General features: G+C 46.1%; 1 protein-coding gene across 1 annotated transcript in view; it reads left to right on the forward strand.

The window, feature by feature from the left end:
* Nucleotides 1-19,458, forward strand: part of Col6a6 (collagen type VI alpha 6 chain) — a 102,878-nt gene that overhangs the window by 24,151 nt on the left and 59,269 nt on the right. The window contains exons 10-19 of the mRNA XM_075964792.1: nucleotides 2,206-2,360; nucleotides 4,163-4,255; nucleotides 5,489-5,542; nucleotides 6,894-6,965; nucleotides 7,051-7,077; nucleotides 9,593-9,637; nucleotides 9,729-9,782; nucleotides 10,977-11,039; nucleotides 14,294-14,359; nucleotides 15,836-15,889. Coding sequence (XP_075820907.1) covers nucleotides 2,206-2,360; nucleotides 4,163-4,255; nucleotides 5,489-5,542; nucleotides 6,894-6,965; nucleotides 7,051-7,077; nucleotides 9,593-9,637; nucleotides 9,729-9,782; nucleotides 10,977-11,039; nucleotides 14,294-14,359; nucleotides 15,836-15,889 — 683 coding nt within the window. The remainder of the gene's footprint in view (nucleotides 1-2,205; nucleotides 2,361-4,162; nucleotides 4,256-5,488; nucleotides 5,543-6,893; nucleotides 6,966-7,050; nucleotides 7,078-9,592; nucleotides 9,638-9,728; nucleotides 9,783-10,976; nucleotides 11,040-14,293; nucleotides 14,360-15,835; nucleotides 15,890-19,458) is intronic.

The raw sequence follows: 19,458 nt of genomic DNA on the forward strand, positions 1-19,458 counted from the left end.
CCTTTTCTGACTAGATCCAGAAGCATGCCCTCCCCTTCACTAATGCCCAGTGAGCTGCACAGCATCGCTGTCCCAGTCTGCCCCACAGACTCCCCCTCGTGCTTAGTCTCGAAGGGTGACCCGTTGCCCTAGTTTGTCTGGGACAGGTCAGGAATTTACAAGGCTGACACCAGAAAAGCCCCAGACAAACTGGAGCAAGCTGGACATCTGACTCGTGAACCTTTCTCCCTGTTACTAACCACTCTAGCTGCCTCTCCTTAAATCCGAGCCACCCCCGCAGGCCCTGGGAGGGCTCCCCTCATCCTCTTCATTCAAACCACAGAATATGGACTTCTCTAAGAAGGGCCCTTGACGCAATGAGGCCCTTGAATATTTCTCTATCTACTCTGGGGTTTCGGTCTCCACATCCCATCCAGATAGAGCCTCACACATCCATCTGCGAATGAGGAAGAGGAGTTACCCTCCACTCCGTGATTCTGTCTTTAGCACATTTTGGGTAAAATGTCCTTGAGTGTAAGGCTTAGGAGTTAGGCCTCATGGAAACCTGTAGTAATATGGAGAGGCGGGGCTGCGTCCCCAACACCCCAAGACGCCTGCTCGGCTAGCTTATGCCCTGAAATAATTACACACAAACTGTATTCATTTAAACACTGCTTTGGCCCATTTCTATGTAGCCTCTTCTAGGCTAATTCTCACATATTAATTTAGCCCATTTCTAATCATCTGTGTAGCGCCCCTAGGTGTGCTTACTGGGAAGATTCTAGCCTAAGTCCATCCTGGGTCGGAGCTTCATAGCGTGCGTCTTCTCTGGAGCAGGTAGCATGGCGTCTCTCTCTGAAGGCGTCTGCTCCCGAGAGGAGAGCTGTCGAGTCTGAGCTCACTTCCTCTTCCTCCCGGCATTCTGTTCTGTTTACTCCACCCACCTAAGGGTGGGCCTATCCAATGGGCCTAGCAGTTTCTTTATTGCTTAGCCAATGAAATCACAGATTGATATATGACACTCCCACATCAGAAACCTGAAGTGTGTAGTAAGTCAAGGATTTAACTTCTCTATGCCTCAGTTTCTTGTCTGTGAAATATGGTTACACTCATATCTGAACACCTACAGGGCATGAATAAGAAGGCATGTGGATCAAGTAACTGTCTTCCTGGTACAAGGCAGCTATTAAATACCACGAACGTAACCATCAGCCAGGATGACTGCCAGAGTTACTTAATTCTCAGTTTTCAAAACCAGTCAATGGCAACCCTACCCTCAACCCTAGAATTCTGTTTGAAATATTCTGATCTATAAAGTTCAAAGGCTTATGAGACCCTGCCTCAGTGATTGTCATTTGCTCCCACCTAAAGTTATAGTTGGAGCGTCAGTTCCTTATGAGGTCATTGGAAGCATCCATTTTACTATCTGTGTGTGTGTTAGTTTGTGTGTATCACATGTGTGCAGGGGTCTTCAGAGACCAGAAGAGGAGCCGGATTGATATGTGGTTTCAAGGCACCATGTGGGTTCCTGGAACCGAACCCAGATCCTCTGCAAGAGCAGCCAGTGATCTTAACTGCTGAGTTGTCTCTCCTGCCCATAAACACCCATTGTGTGTGTGTGTGTGTGTGTGTGTGTGTTTTGTTTTGCTTTTTTTTTAACAGAACTAAGGCTTGAACCTGGCCCATCACACATACTAAGCAAGTTCTCTGCCTGAAGGTTTTGTTTAAATATGGATTCGAGATCAGTAGATATGGATTAAGACCTAAAATCCTATATTTCTCTTTGGAATTGGTCATTTTCCTGTGCAATCTGTATTTTATTGAAAGATACTAGCCATTATGGGTATATATCTCAGGAAAGTCTGTATTTCTGAGATGCTCCTAGGCGATTCTGACATTGTGGCCTTAAGAATCTTATACATAGGATAAAAACTGTAGGGCATTCACTTTTTGGATGCATGATTTCCTCTGTACTGTAGCAAGCTGTGTGGGCCTTTGGCTTACTCAGCGGCTCACTTCAGTAACGTTGTTGTGAAATCCTGTACACCTGCCCCTTCATCTCCAGTTTGAGTCTCTCAACGGTTGTGCTATTATTTGCTGGCATTGTGTCGAGGGGTTGACGGGTGTGGACAACAGAAAGCAGCAGTTTGCCGAGGCTAGTCATTTAAATACGCTGAGTGATTTAAATGACCCCAGTCCACTTCACCTGGAGAATATGTTGAACAGGCCTGAATGCCCTCATAACCATTGCTGTGGACGGAGCTGCCGATACCAGTGACCTGGCTGACCTTCTCTACATTGAATTTGGGAAAGGATTTGAGTACAGAACCCAGTTCACAATTGGTATGAGGAACCTTGGGAGCCAGCTGTCAAAGCAACTAGTAAGTTAACAGAGCAAAAGCTGGAGGGTTTGAGCAAATGTCCCAGTTCTGGGCTGTAGTCTTACCCCTAATAGTTTAAGACTTCGGTTGTCAGTTTAATATTGATGGATAAGGGTGTGAACTAATACTGACCTTTTAAGTAAAGATGCGGTGGGCCTTTATGAATTCAGCCTAAATGAGAGCATGTTTGAAGTGTTCTATAATAGCGTAGCTCAAAGCATGTTCAGCAGATGCACTTGGAACAAAGGAGGTAGCAAGAGGAAGAGCAAAGAGAAAAATCAGGAAATACTTAACCAGCACTGGCCGTACTGGCTGGATCACAACCTACGCGTGCTAGGACACTAAGATGAGCTTGAGTTAAGAACAGGCCCGGGCTGTTCCCTCCACCAGCAGCTTCTCAGGTTCCATGCAGCTCTGAGTGTCACAGTGATGAGTTACGAGCAGACCCCCGGGCCGTTCCTTCCACCAGCAGCTCCTCGGGTTCCGTACAGCTCTGAACATCACAGTGTATGGTGACTCTAATGTTCAAGGTGCACTTTCCCTGCAGCCCAGCCTGTAAGTGACAGCCCACTGCATGTGGAGTTCAAGCAGAGCAAGAGCAGCCTGCGCTGAGTGTGGGGGAAGGGTGAGGGGTGCTGGGCCTCCCAGGTGGACTTTCTGGGTGAGCCATTTCCTTAGGTTGTCTCCACACTGCCAGACCCTTGTGCTCTGCTCAGTTTTTACAACCTCATACCCAGATACGATGCATCCTCGCCACGTTATTTCAGAAATATACAAAGAATCAAGCCCGAGTGTGAGCATTACCAAGTCCAAGTCCTGTAGGACATTGCTGATTTCACTTTAATGAGTGGTTAATGGTTTAGAATTAATTTGTTTATAATTTATGGAATCCTTACTAAGTATATCAGAAAACTTTCCAAAGAAGGGCTGTTCTCCCCCCCCCCCCATGAAAATGAAGTATAGCATTTACTGCAAACTGAATTTTCCTAAATGAATCTGCTGGGCCAATTGTAAAACAAATAAATAAATAAACATTGTGGTAGGTATTCAGGAGATGTCGAAGCAAGTCCAGGGTGAAGTTCCCTCACGTTTTAAATATACAATAAGTTTGCTTTGGCCGTCACACAAAGGGAGCGTTCTTGTACTCACACCCTCTGTAGCAAATGCTTCTAAAATGTTGGCAAGCAGTTGACATTTCCAAAGTCCCATCAAACTCTCCTGGATGTTTCCAAGGGACTCTGTTCCAAGCAGTGTTTCGGAGTACACTGTTCCGCTCCCTGACAAGCTGAGAGTTTACACATGGAGCCAGGAGAAAGCAGCACGCATTCATTTTGCTGATCAAAGCATGTGGGCCAGGATAGGCAGAGTAGTCAACAATGGGCAAAGCCTACGGGAAGGTAGCTGGGGCGATGGCTCAGTAGTTAAGGGCACTGGCTGCTCTTCAAGAGGACTCAAGTTCAATTCCCAGCACCCACATGGCAGCTCACAGTTGTCTATAACTCAAGTTCCAGGGGATCTGACACCCTCACACCAATGCACATAAAAAATTAAATAAATTATTTAAAAAGTTGGGGTAAGGTGTATTGACAAGAAGCAACCCCACTGATCATTTCATGTGCAGTGAACTGGCCAAGGCTGAAATGAGACCATCTGCAGAAGTCAAACACTTTTGAGTTGGTCAGGAATTCCTCACAGGGAAAAGATGTCAGGACTTGAAGAAAAGGTAGAATCAGCCGTCTTAGCCTTGACAAGGGATTGGGGAATTGATGACACTAAACATAATTATCCTTATGTTCCCCAAGATCAATGTTGCAGAAAGGACCTGCTGCTGTTTGCTCTGCAAGTGCACAGGAGGAGACGGCGCCATGGGGGATCCGGGCTCAGCAGGGAGAAAGGTGACTTTACCTCAGACTTGTGGTTCCCATCATTTGGACTGCAGCAACCCTTTCAGATATGAGTTGGGGTAGACACAGAAAGACGTTACCTGCCAGACCGAGCCCCTGGAGGAGGCAGACAATGATGCTACTCCTTCCCCATGTCAGATTAGATAGTTGCCATTTTCCTTGATCTTCTAAATTAGAGTTGTTTGGAAGTTCTTTGGGGGTTTTGGGGAGGCACAGTCGTCAGGATCCTGGACAGGCCCAGTGTTCAAGCAGCAATAGCCATTCAGAAGAACCGAGTCATCCTCAGGCCGAGTGACGAAAGGTTCACACCAGTAACTCACTTCCCTTTTTAACCTTGGCAGTGACATCCAAATCAAGTCTGCTGAAAGTCAAACTCGGGTCACTCTGCCATAGCAAAGGATGTGACAGTATTGACATCCCCAGATGTATATGCTTATGTATCCTTGCATGAACATACTACTTCAGACATTACGATGTGTTCAAATATGTACAAACACACATTTAATGATTTCCATACTGCTACCTTACATCTGGGTTGGATATCTGGCCACCCTGCATAACAGTATGGCTCCCCTATCACCAGAATCATGTTACTGAAGGAAGCTTTGGATTCATTATTTCTAGAATGCTTGGACTTCATAGAAGGAGAACGGCAGAATTTAAAAATGTATCAAAAAGCCAGAATAGAAGGAAATGTGTGTGGTCTGGTTTTCTATGTGGAGCAATAAGTCCTAAAAAGGAGAAAAAAGTTATTTTGCTTAAAAGGATAATTTTGGTCTGTCAAGAACAAGTATATTTGCCTAGAGAGGAAAGCCAGTTCTGTTGGTATTCCTGGAGACAGCGCGAGACAGTGTGCTGGCACAGGTACGCACATGTGACGTGCCCATGTACATACTCATGCATACACATGCGCAGCTACCACCCCGCATATATACATGCACATATTCATATACATGCATATATTCATGCACTTCCATCTACATCCACAGCTCCCCATGTATATATACATGCACAGATATGTACACATCCTTTTGAATATCTGGAGGCTTGTATGGTAATTCTCTTTTTGTTTGTGTAACCAGCACTAGCTTGAGGTGGAAGGCCAGGGACATTTTCAAGCTCTTGCATTGCACATGAAGTCTGCCCTCAGAGTGGTGGATCTGCTCTGATGTCTCCCTGCCCAGTCTGTGGAGTGCTCATGTTTTCTCCTTTCCTTTTTTCCAGGGACCCCCAGGTTTTAAAGGCAGTGATGGCTACCTGGGAGAAGAGGGCATTGCTGTAAGTCACGACCTTTTACAGCTTACGTATTCCTACAAACCTAAAAAGGGAAACAAAGACCAGTCTGAGGGTTCAGATGCAACATCTCGGTCTTTCCCGAGTCTCCTTGTGCTTGGGTGACAAGTCTCCTTGTCGGTTATGACCATACCTCCTTGCTTTGACTTACCCACTTACACTGCACAGTGAATTGGGTGTGACAGGTAACGTCTTCACCATAGGCACCGCATCCCTGCCATATGCCCAAGCCATTTTGTAAGAATTAAACCAACTCACCGCATCATTTATCAGGAGCCCTTCTCCCCTCGCTTCTCTCTCCCTTCTTTCCCTCTCTTTTCTTCCTTCCTTCTCCCCCTCTTTTCCTTCCATGTATCCAATCATTCATTCATCTGACAATACATATTGAAGCTTCTTACTATTTACTTCACTGTTTGCAAAAGACATTGATACACAAATACCTATATATGCGCACCCCATGCGAGCATCCCGGAAATGAGAAAACCCTAGAAAACAAGCACAGATGGTCCTACATTAGGGACCGTTCACATGGTGAGAAGACAAACAAGGTAACTGTCACACTGCTCTACACATGGCTGCGCAGAGGCAGGGGGAGGCAACAGTATTGAGCAAGACCAATAATTTAATGGCTTAAAGACCACCAAGGGGAGGAAAAGGCTTCAAATGGGGGGTAAAAGTTAGGCAGATACTTGAAGGGTGACAGTGAGTTTCTCTGGGTAAAGCATTTGGGAAATTGCATTTCACTGTGAAGGGGAAGGGAGAACCGTGAGTTCAAGGACAACATGGAGTCCAAGGACTGAGAGTGGGCAGACTGGCACCTGGTCAGCATGGCTGAACCCAGGACATGGCAGAAGTCCCCTGGAGAAGACGGACTTGTGTCCAGATGATGGACACTGATGGTAAACATACGAGTGTGAGTGATGGGGCTGGTCTGCTCAGGCAGCATCATCGGTGATGCTCAGACCGAGGTCATAGGTCAAAGTCTTAAAGTCACAGGGACCGGGCAAAGAGTCCTGGAATCTTGGCTGAGGGCAAAATGAACACACATGTGAAGGATGTTAAAAGGGAACAATGTGGTGGCCACCTGGGGAGAGGGAAGCTCCACCCAGGAAATAAGCAGGTGGCATCCAAAGCAAAGGGCTGTCATCATTGTGGTTCTGATTACTTCCATTCTCGAGGCCTGGCTGGAGTCCTGGAATGTAAGTCATGAAGAGCCAGATGTTTTCTTAAAAATAAAACAAAACAAAACAAAAAAATTTGTCAAGTATCCCAGACAGATCCCAGATCATAAAAAGTACACACTCATCTGGATTTGTGCTTTTCCACTTTTCCTCAGGGAGAGAGAGGAGCCTCTGGACCAATGGGAGAACAAGGTACTAAGGGATGCTTTGGCAGCAAGGGGCCTAAGGTGAGGATTCTATAAGATCTTGTGACGTCATCTTGGTGGTTGATTGCATTTCCCATACTTACACTGCTGTCCTTTCTGTTATCAGGGAGCCAGAGGACTCAGTGGAGAAGAGGTACAGTGCCAGGCCCATGTAGTTCCCTCCCTCCCTCCCTCCCTCCCTCCCTCCCTCCCTCCCTCCCTCCCTCCCTCCCTCCCTCCCTCCCTCCCTCCCTCCCTCCTCTCTTTCTTTCTTTCTTTCTTTCTTTCTTTCTTTCTTTCTTTCTTTTGGTACCAACCATTTCATTTAAGTTTTCTTTTTTTAATTTTTGAGATTATAATTCCAATATTTCTATCTTCCCTCTCCTTCCAAACCCTCTCATACCCCTCCTTTTTCCCTTTCAAATTCATGGCCACTTTTTTCCCCACTAACTGTTATTGCATGCATATATGTACATGCATATAAAAGCAACCTGCTCCGTCTATATAATGTTACTCGTACATACGTTTTCAGGCTGGCCATTTGGTGTTGGATAGCTGATCGATCGCTGTGCTCTTCCCTGGGGAAGACTCTTTCTCCTGCTCAGCATCCCTTAGTTGACTGCAGTTCTTTGTGTAGGATTTGGGCCTTTCCCATCCACCTTGACATTTTTATTGTTGCTGCCCTTGTTTAGTTCATGTTTAGGAAGTCATATTGGTGAGGTTTTAGGAGAGTAGCTTCTGGCACTATGAGGAGACAGTCTCACAGCAAACTCCCTGATCTCTTAGCTCTTACAATCTTTCTTCACCCTCTCCCACAATGTTCCCTGGGCCTTGAGGGCAGTGGTGTTTTGTAGATGTATCTATTAGGACTATGCTCAAAAACTCTGCATTTTGATTGATGTGGCTTTCTGTAGTGGCTTCTGTCTGCTGCAGGGAGAAGTTTCCTTGATGTGAGGGAAGGGTTAGGACTACACTTATCTGTGGTATAAGGACAAATGTTTAGATTGTTGTTAGGGAGTATGCTGTTGTAGGTTCCCTTCCAAGATCCATGACTTCACTAGCACTGAGTGGTTGGCTAGGTTTCGAGTACCATGTTTCGCTCTTGCTGAGCAGTTATTACCAGTTAGAGAGTGGTTCGTTACTGCCAAGGTGGACGTGACACACTGTGGTTATTGTGCCATGTTGGTCATTGTGGTTCATAGGCGTCCATAGCTGGGAAGGATGGCCTGCTGCCTCCCTTCTTTGGAAGCTTGCACGATGCCTTCTGATACCATGCACGCTGGTCTTCAGGGAGGAGGCATCCAGGTCAGTTCCGGTTCCGGGGGTCTGGGGTCTGGGTCTGAAGTGCATGGTGTCTTCAGCAATAGGGACTTACCCGCCACCTCTCTGGGGCAGGTAAGTGAACAGGATAAGAACAATAGGCTGTATGTTTTGGGAGTTGTTTAGACAGCCCTGGCCAACAATCCAAAGGAGGGCCTCTCGGGTCTGCTATTGGGTTTTTTTTTCAGGTGGTCTTTGGCTCTTAGAGGAAGCGTTGTCAGCCCAGATAAGAAAAGTTCATTAGAACTGTCTATATGTATTTATATGCTGAATTTACATATATTATAGGGTTTTAAGTAGATAATGACTCATTATAGATTTATCAGACATCCTTATTGCTATTTTACCCACTTCCCTCCTTCAGTCCTTCCTCCTGCCCCCTCCCTAAAGAGCCCCCCTTTTCCATTTCCCCCCTCAGATCACTTGAGTTCTGCTATTCCTCCTCACTCTCCTCCCACCTTCTTCCATATCTTCCTCCTTCTCCTCCCTCCCTCCCTCCCTCCTCCCCCTTTCCTCCTCCTTCCTCCCGTTCCCTGAGGAGCACTTTCCCATGTCCCTAATCAGATGGCTTGTACCTGGCTATCGCCCTCTCTATTGCTCCCCAACCTCCCTATCCTGGCAATGATTCTGTTTCACATTCCTGGTTTCTGCAGTTACTCCAGGCTGTGTGCTCACACGTGAAGATTTGGATGGAGGGCCTCCGGTGAGAGCAAACGCACAGCATTTGCTTTTCCTCACTCAGTGTGACCTCTTCTAGTCCCATCCATTTACCGGCACAGTTCATGACTTCCTTTTTCTTTACAGACAAATAGTATTCCGTAGCGCATCCGCACCACAGTTTCCTAACTAATCCATTGGCTGAGGACATTTAGGTTGCTTCCATTGCCTAGCTATTGTGAAAAGAGCAATCACAGACCTGAGCAAGTATCTGTGGAGGACGATGCTGAGTCCTTTGGGCATAGACTAGGGAGTGGTACAGCTGGGTTATATGGCGGGCTTATTTTTAGCTTTATGATAATTTTCCATGTGGATTTCCATAGTGACTGAACCAGGTTGCAATCCCTCTGGCAGTGGATGAGGCTTCTGTTTTCCCTGCACCCCTTCTAGCATTTGTCATCCACCATTTTGTTGGCATTTGCTGACCCAAGGTTGTCTTGATTTGTGTTTTGTTTCTTCCTTTCTTTGCAGGCTCTGTTTATTAGGACAGTTTTCTGTCACTAAAAGCCACCTTTGACAGTACCCGGCATCCCCTCTGGAGGAGGCCGATGCGTAGCACAGAACCCTTGAGGCTGCTTTTGCTTGGCATCTGACAGATGCACACTATATTCAAACCATATCTGTCTTCGCAGGGAGAAGTCGGGGAGAATGGCATTGCCGGACTGAACGGAGAACAGGTACCATGGTTGCCGTCCACCCCAGGTACCCTCCTCCGCAGGCTCCCGCGGAGAAAATGAGAATTTGAGCTTTTCCTTCTCCATCTTCTAGGGTGACAGTGGGATTCCTGGAAGAAGAGGAGAAAAGGGTGATGAGGGATCTCAGGTAGGGATCGAGACTCAGAAACTAGAACCCTGCACTCTAGGGGAAAGGAGGGTTTATAACGTAAAACTGCCCTAGGCATGTCTACTGGCTCTGGCTCCAGGCTTGTTTAGAGACAAGTAATCATGAAACCTGATCACATATGACAGTAAACATTGATTTCTCATGTGTCTGTTGGCTTTTGCTGTTCATGGTTGAAGGTGACTAACCTTGACTCAGGTCTATATGGCGTATATATGATTCTTAGCACATGGGCTATACCTTTTCTGCAGAGGGCAACAAGAAACAAACAAGGTCTCCTGTGGTGTCTTGAGGTCTTATGTCTCTTATGGCAACATGCCTTCCCTTGCCTTGATGCCTGTGGAGTGAGACAGCACTCACCACTGGGGAAGGGCCAGGCATGGTGGCATATACCTTTGGTCTCAGCACTCAGCACTGGGGAAGGGCCAGGCATGGTGGCATATACCTTTGGTCCCAGCATCCTCAGGAGGCAGAGTCAGGTAGCTGTTTGAGACAAACTTGATCTGCATAGTGAGTTCCAAGCCAGCCAAGGCTACGTAGTGAGCCCCTGTATAATCAATACAACCACCACCCCCAAACACACTGACAGAGAACCTTGCCCACTGTGATTGGATATTAATTCACAGTTATGTGAGAAAGAACCAGATTCAAGGAGGAAAAAAGTATTGGGGTCACGGAAGAAACACATTAAGAACATGGAGGAGATATTGACTGGGGTCTGTGGAGTGAGGCAGCTGAAGAGAGTCAACGGCACTCCTTTCCTTCTGGCACATGGGGACAGCCACCTCCCAGGCTCTGCTGAGTCTTCATGGTGTGAGCAGTTGATCTGAAAGCCCACTTTTCAGCTGGTGCGAGATATCCCTGGGCAACTGACGTGAACTTCGAGTCTCTGCTGCCTCATTAAAACAAAATATTTTTTAAAAATCCTTTGTAGAACAGTGACGAGCAAGGTATTGGGAGCACAGAGTTCACGAGTGCAGTAAATAACGGACGTCAACACTGAATTGCTCATTTGACGCCAAGTTGCTTATTTGTGGTCCGTTTTCCAGATTAAAAACAACCTCAGTGGAAAAATATTTAATTATCCAAACCAGAGAGGATCTAAGTCCTTTATGCTTATTAAGTTTATTAAAAAGCCTCCCATCTTGTTCTTGTTCTGGTCTGTATTAATTCCAGGGAAGTCCAGGCAAGAGAGGGGCTGCTGGTGACCGTGGAGCAAAGGGCCTGCGAGGAGATCCAGTAAGTGTTGGGGCTGTGAGATCTGTATGGGCTGTGAGGGTTGGGTGGGCTGCATGGGCTTCGTACCATAATTAGGGGTCCCTTCCATGAAGGGAAGGTGTTTCATTTTAAGGCACCGTGGACATACTCCTGAGCTTACAGCCTTGAAGTCTTAAGGGGAGATGTTAAATGTTTCTTTGCCTATGTCCTCTTTTTATTTATTTTTGTCCTTAAGAGTAAGGAAAGAGAGCTGGGCAGTGGTGGTGCACGCCTTTAATCCCAGCACTCAGGAGGCAGAGACAGGCGGATCTCTGTGAGTTCGAGGCCAGCCTGGTCTACAAGAGCGAGTTCCAGGACAGGCTCCAAAGCTACAGAGAAACCCTGTCTCAAAAAAAACAAAACAAAACAAACAAAACAAAACCCCAAACCAGAACAACAACAAAAAACAAAAAGAGGAAGGAATTCTAGTCCATCCAGTTATTTTCCTAAACTCCTCAAAATACAGTGCATGGGAGAAACAAAGTCCCCTCTTTTTGTCTACTCCCCAAGACTCTGTCTTTTGAGACTAGCAGCCTCACCTTCTCAATTCCAGGATTCTATCAGGCGATCCTCAGGATGGTAAGGTTTCTGCTCTTGCGAGGTTCCAACCCAGCAGAGCAGGCATACCCCATACCCATGTGTGAGCACACTGTGTCAGTGGAAGTTGGTACCATGGGTTTGCCCTCACCGTGCCCACAGTTTAGCGACTCTCCAGAACCTCCATGAACGAGGACTTTCTCAAGAAATGAAAATGTTTCTGGGGCTTTTTGACGAGCTGTAACATGCAGCCTTACAGTACCCAACTTTAAAAGTGTGGGCTCATTCATGGGAAGATGCTTGTGCAGTCATCACCCACATAAAGAAATAAAACACACCCGAATCCCAGAAGTCCCCTTGTGCATGCTCCAGTCGCCCCACACCCTCCCAGAGTCACCACTGTACTAGCTCAGGGTATCAGTCTGCACTGTCCTTGAGCTTAGCGTGACTAGGATCATTGTGTGTTCACTCTTCTGCATCTGGCTGCTTTAGCTCTGCTCTATGACCATGAGATGCGTTCACGTTGTCTGTAGTAGTGATCACTTGATTCACTACCATGCAGTATTGCGTTGAGTGTGTATCAGGTATTTATCCATATTGATAGATATATGGATCATTTATACTAATATAGTACTGATGTGAAGATTCTTCTGCATGTCCTTTGGTATACACATTATATCAAGTATATAGTTTAGGGACAGAATATCTGGATGGTGACATGTATTATGGATATGAGCATAATCTTTACAGTTCCCACACATTTATCAAAAATCTTATAGTGAGCTCCTCTCCCACCACATGAGCAAGGTCATTATACCATGTATTGATTAGAAAACCCATGGTTTATAAAAACCTGTTTTAAAAGATGCTGAAGAAGGGTATGGAAACCTGGGCATCGATGGGACATTTGCCGGATATCCTCTTGGCAATTTGGTGCACTATGTGTCAAAATTGAATGTGAGGCATGCATCAAAAATAACTATTTATGAAGCAGAAGGGCTGGTAGGAGATGGCTGAGTAGGTAAAGGCCCTTGTCATCAAGTCTGAGCCCCCAAGTTCAGTCCTGGGACACACTGGTAGATGGAGAGAGCTGACTCCAGGGAATTGTCCCCTGACTGCCACACATACGTTATGGCACACAAGTGCCCACAAAGTGTGCAATTCTTTATATGTTATCCTTCAAATTAAGGGCCTCGTGTGCTCAGTGGAATAAAGTTCTAGACTTGAGCAGGGCGTGTTTACATGCCCATTTATTCCCAGCACTGGGAAGGCAGAGGCAGGCAGACTTCAAGGCTATCCTGGTCTACGTAGAGAGTTTCCAGACCATCCAAGGTTATGCCAGAGGACTTGTCTCAAGACAAATAAGTGAATAGATAAATCTCGCCGTGATCTTCCTTCTCCTGATCTTCCTCCCCAGAACACCACTATCCAGTTGTTTGATTTAGGCATGTCCGTGTTTGGTGACTTAAGAGACACGTATTTCAGCTTGAGGAGGAAATGAAAATGTAGAAAGTGATCCTGTTTGGTAGGGTGGGGGATAAAACAAAATGTGCCTGCACATTTTAATAATAGCAATCATGCCATAAATCCAGAGTCCTCTCTTTCTCCCTATTAGCTTATAAGCTACTTACATCCCTGTCTAAACACTACTTTTTAATAGAGGCTTGCTAAGTGTCTGGAACAGTGCCTCATCCCTGTTGGTGATTGCAAATTACTTATTGATTGATTGGAGGTAATCTCGGGCGCAGTCAGCAGAGCAGCCCTGCAGCTGGCCCTCAGCAGGGCTGCATCGTTGCTGTTCCTTCTCGGCTTATTGGAGCATCGATTAACTTGACTGGCTCAATGGATGGTCTCAGCACCAAGCGCTTACAGTTCGACTGTGGTCCCTGCACCCCAAGTTAGAAAACTTTATGGTTTTTGCCTGCTAAGGATGGTGTCTCACAATGGTGCTGTTTCCAGCAAATTGATGCTGGGATGTTGGGATGAATATTGGGTGTTCTGAGACCTTTCCTGAAGCAACACCAACAAACATCTGTCCACCCAGATGACAGATCAAGGAAATGATTGCACCCAAGTCTAGCCTAGTGAGCCAGTGAGTTTATTGGAGTTTCTTATGGGAACATGAGAGGGGTTATTTACAGGAGCATGGGTGACTCGGGAGCAGCTGCATCACTGGAAGGCCACCCTAGCAAAAGAGGGAGACTCAACAAAATCCACATCTCTAGGGTTCCTTGCCAGCTCCTAGGCAGCTCCCCCAGTGTCTCCCTTCCCTGGCAACTGTTACTGCTTATCCAGTGTGGCAGGCGTGTGGTCCTCAGCATGGGTCAGAGTGTGTGTGTGATTGGGATGAACCCATCACAAGGATTTAACTCTCCCAAGAGAAGAAGGTAAGCCTACCAGTTCTCAAGTGCAGATTTGCTTAGGACTCACGGAAAAGCTAAGGGATGGGCTGGTTTCAGCCCTACAGTAGGACACAGCCCTGCCCCCTTGCTTCCCTTGGTCATGCCCTCTGTGCCCAGATCTTGCTTTCTCCCCATGTGTCCACCTTGGGTATCCACTCTGAGTCTGCTCATAGCAAGCCAAGGAGGCAAATCAAATGTTTATAAGCCACTTGTCACTTCTGCCCATTTCTGCTCTCTTCGATGAATTTGCAATTCATTAAAAATCTGTTCATTTTCTCTTTATTTTCTCCTTTGTAGGGGATTCCTGGACTTGATAATGACATACAAGGACCCAAGGGCTTGAAAGGAGACCGTGGAAGACAAGTAATTATGTGGGCATTTGGTAGTCAGCTTGCTGCATGAGGTTCTGCAGAGGCTGAGAGACTTAAGGCTTTAGTCGTAGAATAGAGAACACCTGGGGAGGAGTTGGGACTAAGAGAATATACTTAGTGCAGAAAAAATATTGTAGGAAGAAAAAAAAAACCTTTCACTCCTGCTTATTTCTTGCTGTGATACATTAAAAACATTGTTTGTCAACTTCTAAATTTGGGATGACTGGCCTTCATGAACACCAACATCTAAGCTCCGGCTTAATAGAAAGATTGTTGTTAAAGGTCGAGCAAGGTTGATGGCCTTCCCAGTGTCCACGGGACACACATGCTAGGAAGACTCGCCCCCTTAGCCTGTGATGAAAAGAGCTGGTATGGGTGGCCCCTCCCCAAGGCAAATCTCTAGGGATTATACTGCAGTCTCGCAGATCACAATTTAATCCCTTATCCTATTATTTAGGATTTAAAAAGCAATGTGGCTAATGGGTGTCTGGTTCCTCTTAATGAGCAGGCCCCCTTGAGGAGTCCTAGTAGGGAAGGAGCCTGGTGTGGTAGGAAGGAGTCGATGGTGCTGTCTTTTTTCTCGGGCTCTGTCCATGGTTCACTTTGTACACAGGGCTCCACTCTATGGAAACCTTGATATTTTTTTTTCCTTGCAGAATATAGTAAATATTTGTGTGTTCTTGGTTAACAAATTATTCCATACTTTTGCATGGAGTTGGCATAAGGAACTGTGTGTGTGTGTGGGGGGGGGTGCTTTTGAGGCTTTATTCATGGGAAGATGTTAATCTATTCAGGATAGGCAAAAAAGCAGCCCAAAGGTAGAAATCCCAACTGGGGTCTGGGAAGATGGCTCACTTGGCTAAGTGCTTCATGTGAAAGCAGGAGGACCTGAGTTCAAATCCTCAGCACCCACTTGAAAAGGTGGATGTTGTGGCATACACCTGTAATCCTAGCGCTGGGCAAGAAGATCCTGTGCACTTTGACCAGATGGTACTGCTGAATCTGTGAACTTCAGCTCCAGTTAGAGACCCTGCCTAAAAATAATAAGGTGGAAAGCAATTGAGAAAGACACTCTGTCAACATCTGGACCTCCACACACACCCGAATATATGTACGCACCCCGCATAAATGCACACACCCACACATGCACAAAGACACCAACAAGCAGTGCCTCCCAGCCATATTCATGCCATGCTAGGTGACTGAGTGGGGCGGTATGAGTTGTGTCTCAACATGAATTACTGTCAATGAGCAGTTGGAGCCTGAAACCATGGTGTTGGAGTTGCAGGGCTGTTCCCCATGACACACACAGAGATGAGACTGATGACCAATGGAAGATAGTTTCACACTTCAGGGAAAGATGACCCCGTCCCTGGAATGAGCCCTTCTTGTACATGAGCAGGTGTTAAGTCAGAACCCCATCAGTGATGGGATGCTGTGGTTACACATCCTTTTGTTCCTCTGACAGGGTAGAAGAGGCTGGCCAGGCTCTCCCGGGACACCAGGCTCCAGAAGAAGGACGGTAAGAGCTCCTCAAGGAAAGAAACTTCTAGACCTGGGGTCCCATAGCTTGAGTTGTGATGACAGTGGCTGACTGTGGGGAGTCAGTGGGATGGTCACTGGGTCAGGGATGCTATCTCAGGATGGGGCTGGCCTAGTAAAGTCCCTGAAGTTTGGATAAGAAAGTGCTGGCTACAGGGGAAATTATGCATAGGGAAAGACTGCCACACAAAGAAAACCAATGAGTGTGGCCAATCGGGGGAAAGTGGCCAATGTTTGGCCTACTTGATGAATAACCTGATGTTGCCAGTGATGTTACTTGATGTCCAAGCTCCAGTGTCTGCCAAATTTTATGTCTGTTAAGAAATCTGGGAAGAAAACCCATTCTTCCTTCCTCAGCAGCCATTGATTGACAGCCTGAAGTTCTTCATCTGCTTTGACGGGTCTACTGCTGTTGTCAACATGCAGGACTTGTTTAGACAACAGAATGTTGAGATTTGAAAGGGTGTAACATCCCTGTCATGTCTTGGGGTAAGGGGTGATGGAAGGGTAGGGATTATGTTAAATATAATGTACTCACATGGAATTCTCAAAAATTAAAAAGAATGGAAATAACAAAACAGTTAGCAAAAAAGAAATGAAGAGAGGGATTGGTAACCAAGAGTTAGAGACTAGGTTGTTGGACGGCTTAGGGATTCTGATGCTGAGATAGCACCCCCAAAGCAGCCTGGGGAGGGAGAGGGTGTGTTTCAGCTTGCAACTCTCAGGTCACACTCCATCACCAAGGCAAGTCAGCGCAGGTGCTCAAGGCAGGAATTGAAGCAGAAGTCATGGAGGCATGCAGCTTACTGGCTTGCTCCTCTTGGCTCGCTCAGCCTGCTTTCTTATACAACTGAATATCACCTGTCCAGCGGTAGCGCCACCCACAGTGAGCTGGGCCCTCCTACACCAATCACAAATCAAGACAAAACCCCACAAATGTGCCTGCAGGCCAGTCTTATAGAAGGATTTGCTCAATTAAAATTCCCTCTTCCTGGATTTGTCTAGATTAGTGTCAAGTTGACAAAAGCCAGCCAGCACACTGTGGAACCCTTTGCGGGGGTGGGGAGATATTAATTTGCTTTTAGTTTATTTTATTGGTTTTGTTTAAATCCGCGCTTTAAAATGCTCTATGTATGACTGCTTAGAAAAGTGCACAAAGATTCCAAACAGAAAGCCTCTATCCAATAAGAGATTATTTAATGGAATTCGCTTCCACACCTGCATTAGAGTCTAAATTAGACCAATTTTGTCTCATTTTGCAGCATTTTCTTTCTCATTCTTTGTTTAGCTATCCAGCCTCCTTTGAATTCCCTCACCTGACCCCTCGAAATACATAATGTCTTCAAATTGAGCACAAACAGAACACTGGTTGAGTGGATGGCGCTTATGATGCATTGTGTTTTCTGGGCAGATGCAGTTGATGAAACCAGCTCTTATCCCCCATCAGGAAAGGATTTTTGCCTCTGGAAGCACACCCATGTTCTTCACAAGGCTAGGAAATGAAAGGGCGCAGATTACATTCAGAACATACAGTGTGATTGCTAGCAACCCAATTTGCTAATGCATATGCAGATGAGGGGGTTGGTCCTCCCCGCTTGGCTTTCTGGAAGGGCATCCTTGAAGGTTTCCATCCCCCTGCAAACTATTTTCATTGCTAAGAATATCACCCAGGAAATCCTGGTGTGAGGGGATGTGTATTTACTGTTTTGTGGCCTCCAGAAGCCACACCAAACTGCACAGCTTCTGAGGAGGAGAGCCACCACTTTGGAGATAGATGTCTCTGTGACATGCAGGAGTCAAAGCAGGACTTTTGACAACTGACGAACCAAGGGTGCCTCAACTAGTCCTCTTTTGTGCAACTCAGCAAAATCAAAACACACAAACCGTGACCCCGCCTTCAAGCCAGAGACAAGGACTAATACTGCCCAGCTAGTTCTGCACCTGGACTGTAGGGAGGAAATCCATCCACAGCCACTCAGCTCTGAAGCCAGGGTCAGGTTTCTCTCAAGGTGACAGTCACCACCCAGAAAGAGCTGATGAACACAGCTCTGCAGATTTTCATTGTTGATTCTGAGAGGAGCAGGGAACAGCCCCATACATCCCAGGGAGCAGAGGAGGCAGAAGGGACAAGGAAACCAGAAGCTGAGGCCAGGACGGCTGCAAAGAGCGAGGAGACAGGAAGTCAGTAGAGATTATGACGCAGGCAAACTGCTACCTTTGGGGGCTTCATGTGAGTCTAAGATTTTCCTAAGTGCTTAAAGATAGAGGAAGATGTAAAAGCAAGAATTCCCTTAGCCCCAAAGTCAGTGTCTCCATGACCCACCACATCTCTCTAGGGGGCTTCAGTCCACAGGGGTCCTAAAGATGGCTAATGTTTGATGTCGATGAATCAGATGGCTAATGAAAGGGGGTCACGTCCAAAAGACAAATTAGCCCCTCCCCCATTCCCCTCCCCCATTTGAAGAGGAGTTACTCAAGGGGAAAGTGGAACTCTGGCAAATAGTTCAAGTCTGAAAGAAATGAAACCCACAGTTTTGTTCTGAATAAAAGCTTAAAGAATTGCCAGGAAAGCCAGGGCAGTGGTGGCACACGCCTTTAATTCCAGTACTCGCTTGAGTTCAAGGCCAACATGGTCTACAAAACAAGATCCAGGAGAGCCAGGGCTCTCAGAAAAACTATGTCTCAAAAAAACAAAATACAAAAACAACAAAAAAGAATTGCTAGGACAATAGAGCATGAAAGATGTCCCCTGGAAGAGCTTGGGGAACAAAGCAATAGCAAGAAGGAAGCGGCAAATCTACTGCATAGCAGAAATGTTGTCTTCAGGCTCCAAGTTCTTATTTTCACTTTTCCAGTTAAAGTAGATACAATACTTACATTTTTTTAGATTTATTTTATTGTTCTTGTTGGTTTATTTTTTATGTATACAAGTGTCTGTCTGTATGTGTGCCATTTCATGAAGTGCCTGTGGAGGGCCGCAGAGAGCAGCTAGAAGGAGAGCTGCCCTGTGGGTGCTGGGAACTGAACCTGAGGCCTCTGGGAGAGCAGCCAGTGCTGACTCAACTCTCCAGCTCAATACTGAAATTTTAAAATAGCATAATCACACTGTCCCCTTTTCAATAAAAGTGCCACTGTTGAAGAATTCTGTCAGAAAAATCAGGAATCATGGCTATCAAAAAGCTAATGATTATTTCTCTTCTCTAGGCATTTTAAAAAATGTTTAAAAGTTTTACCTGTAGGAATGTATGTGTACCTTGGCCTGCTGCCCTCAGCGGTGAGAAGAGCGGGTCAGATCATATCCCCTGGAACTGGAGTTATAGAGGGTGGTGAGCTACCATGTGGGTGCTGGGAACCGAATCTGGGTCTCTGTGTGAGCAGCAAATGCTCTCACCTCTGAGTCCTCTCTCTGACCCCTGCTGCATGGGGGATTTGGGGTGATTTTAACATTTTTATTTGATCAGCATTCATAAGGGCTTATTATTTTTATAATTGCAATGAAGTTATTCTTCTTTAAAGAAAAAATCTGTTTATAAAACAATAAAAATATAG

The sequence above is a fragment of the Microtus pennsylvanicus genome, chromosome 3 (genome assembly GCF_037038515.1).
Source record: "Microtus pennsylvanicus isolate mMicPen1 chromosome 3, mMicPen1.hap1, whole genome shotgun sequence".
In the NCBI taxonomy this organism is placed as follows: Eukaryota; Metazoa; Chordata; class Mammalia; order Rodentia; family Cricetidae; genus Microtus; species Microtus pennsylvanicus.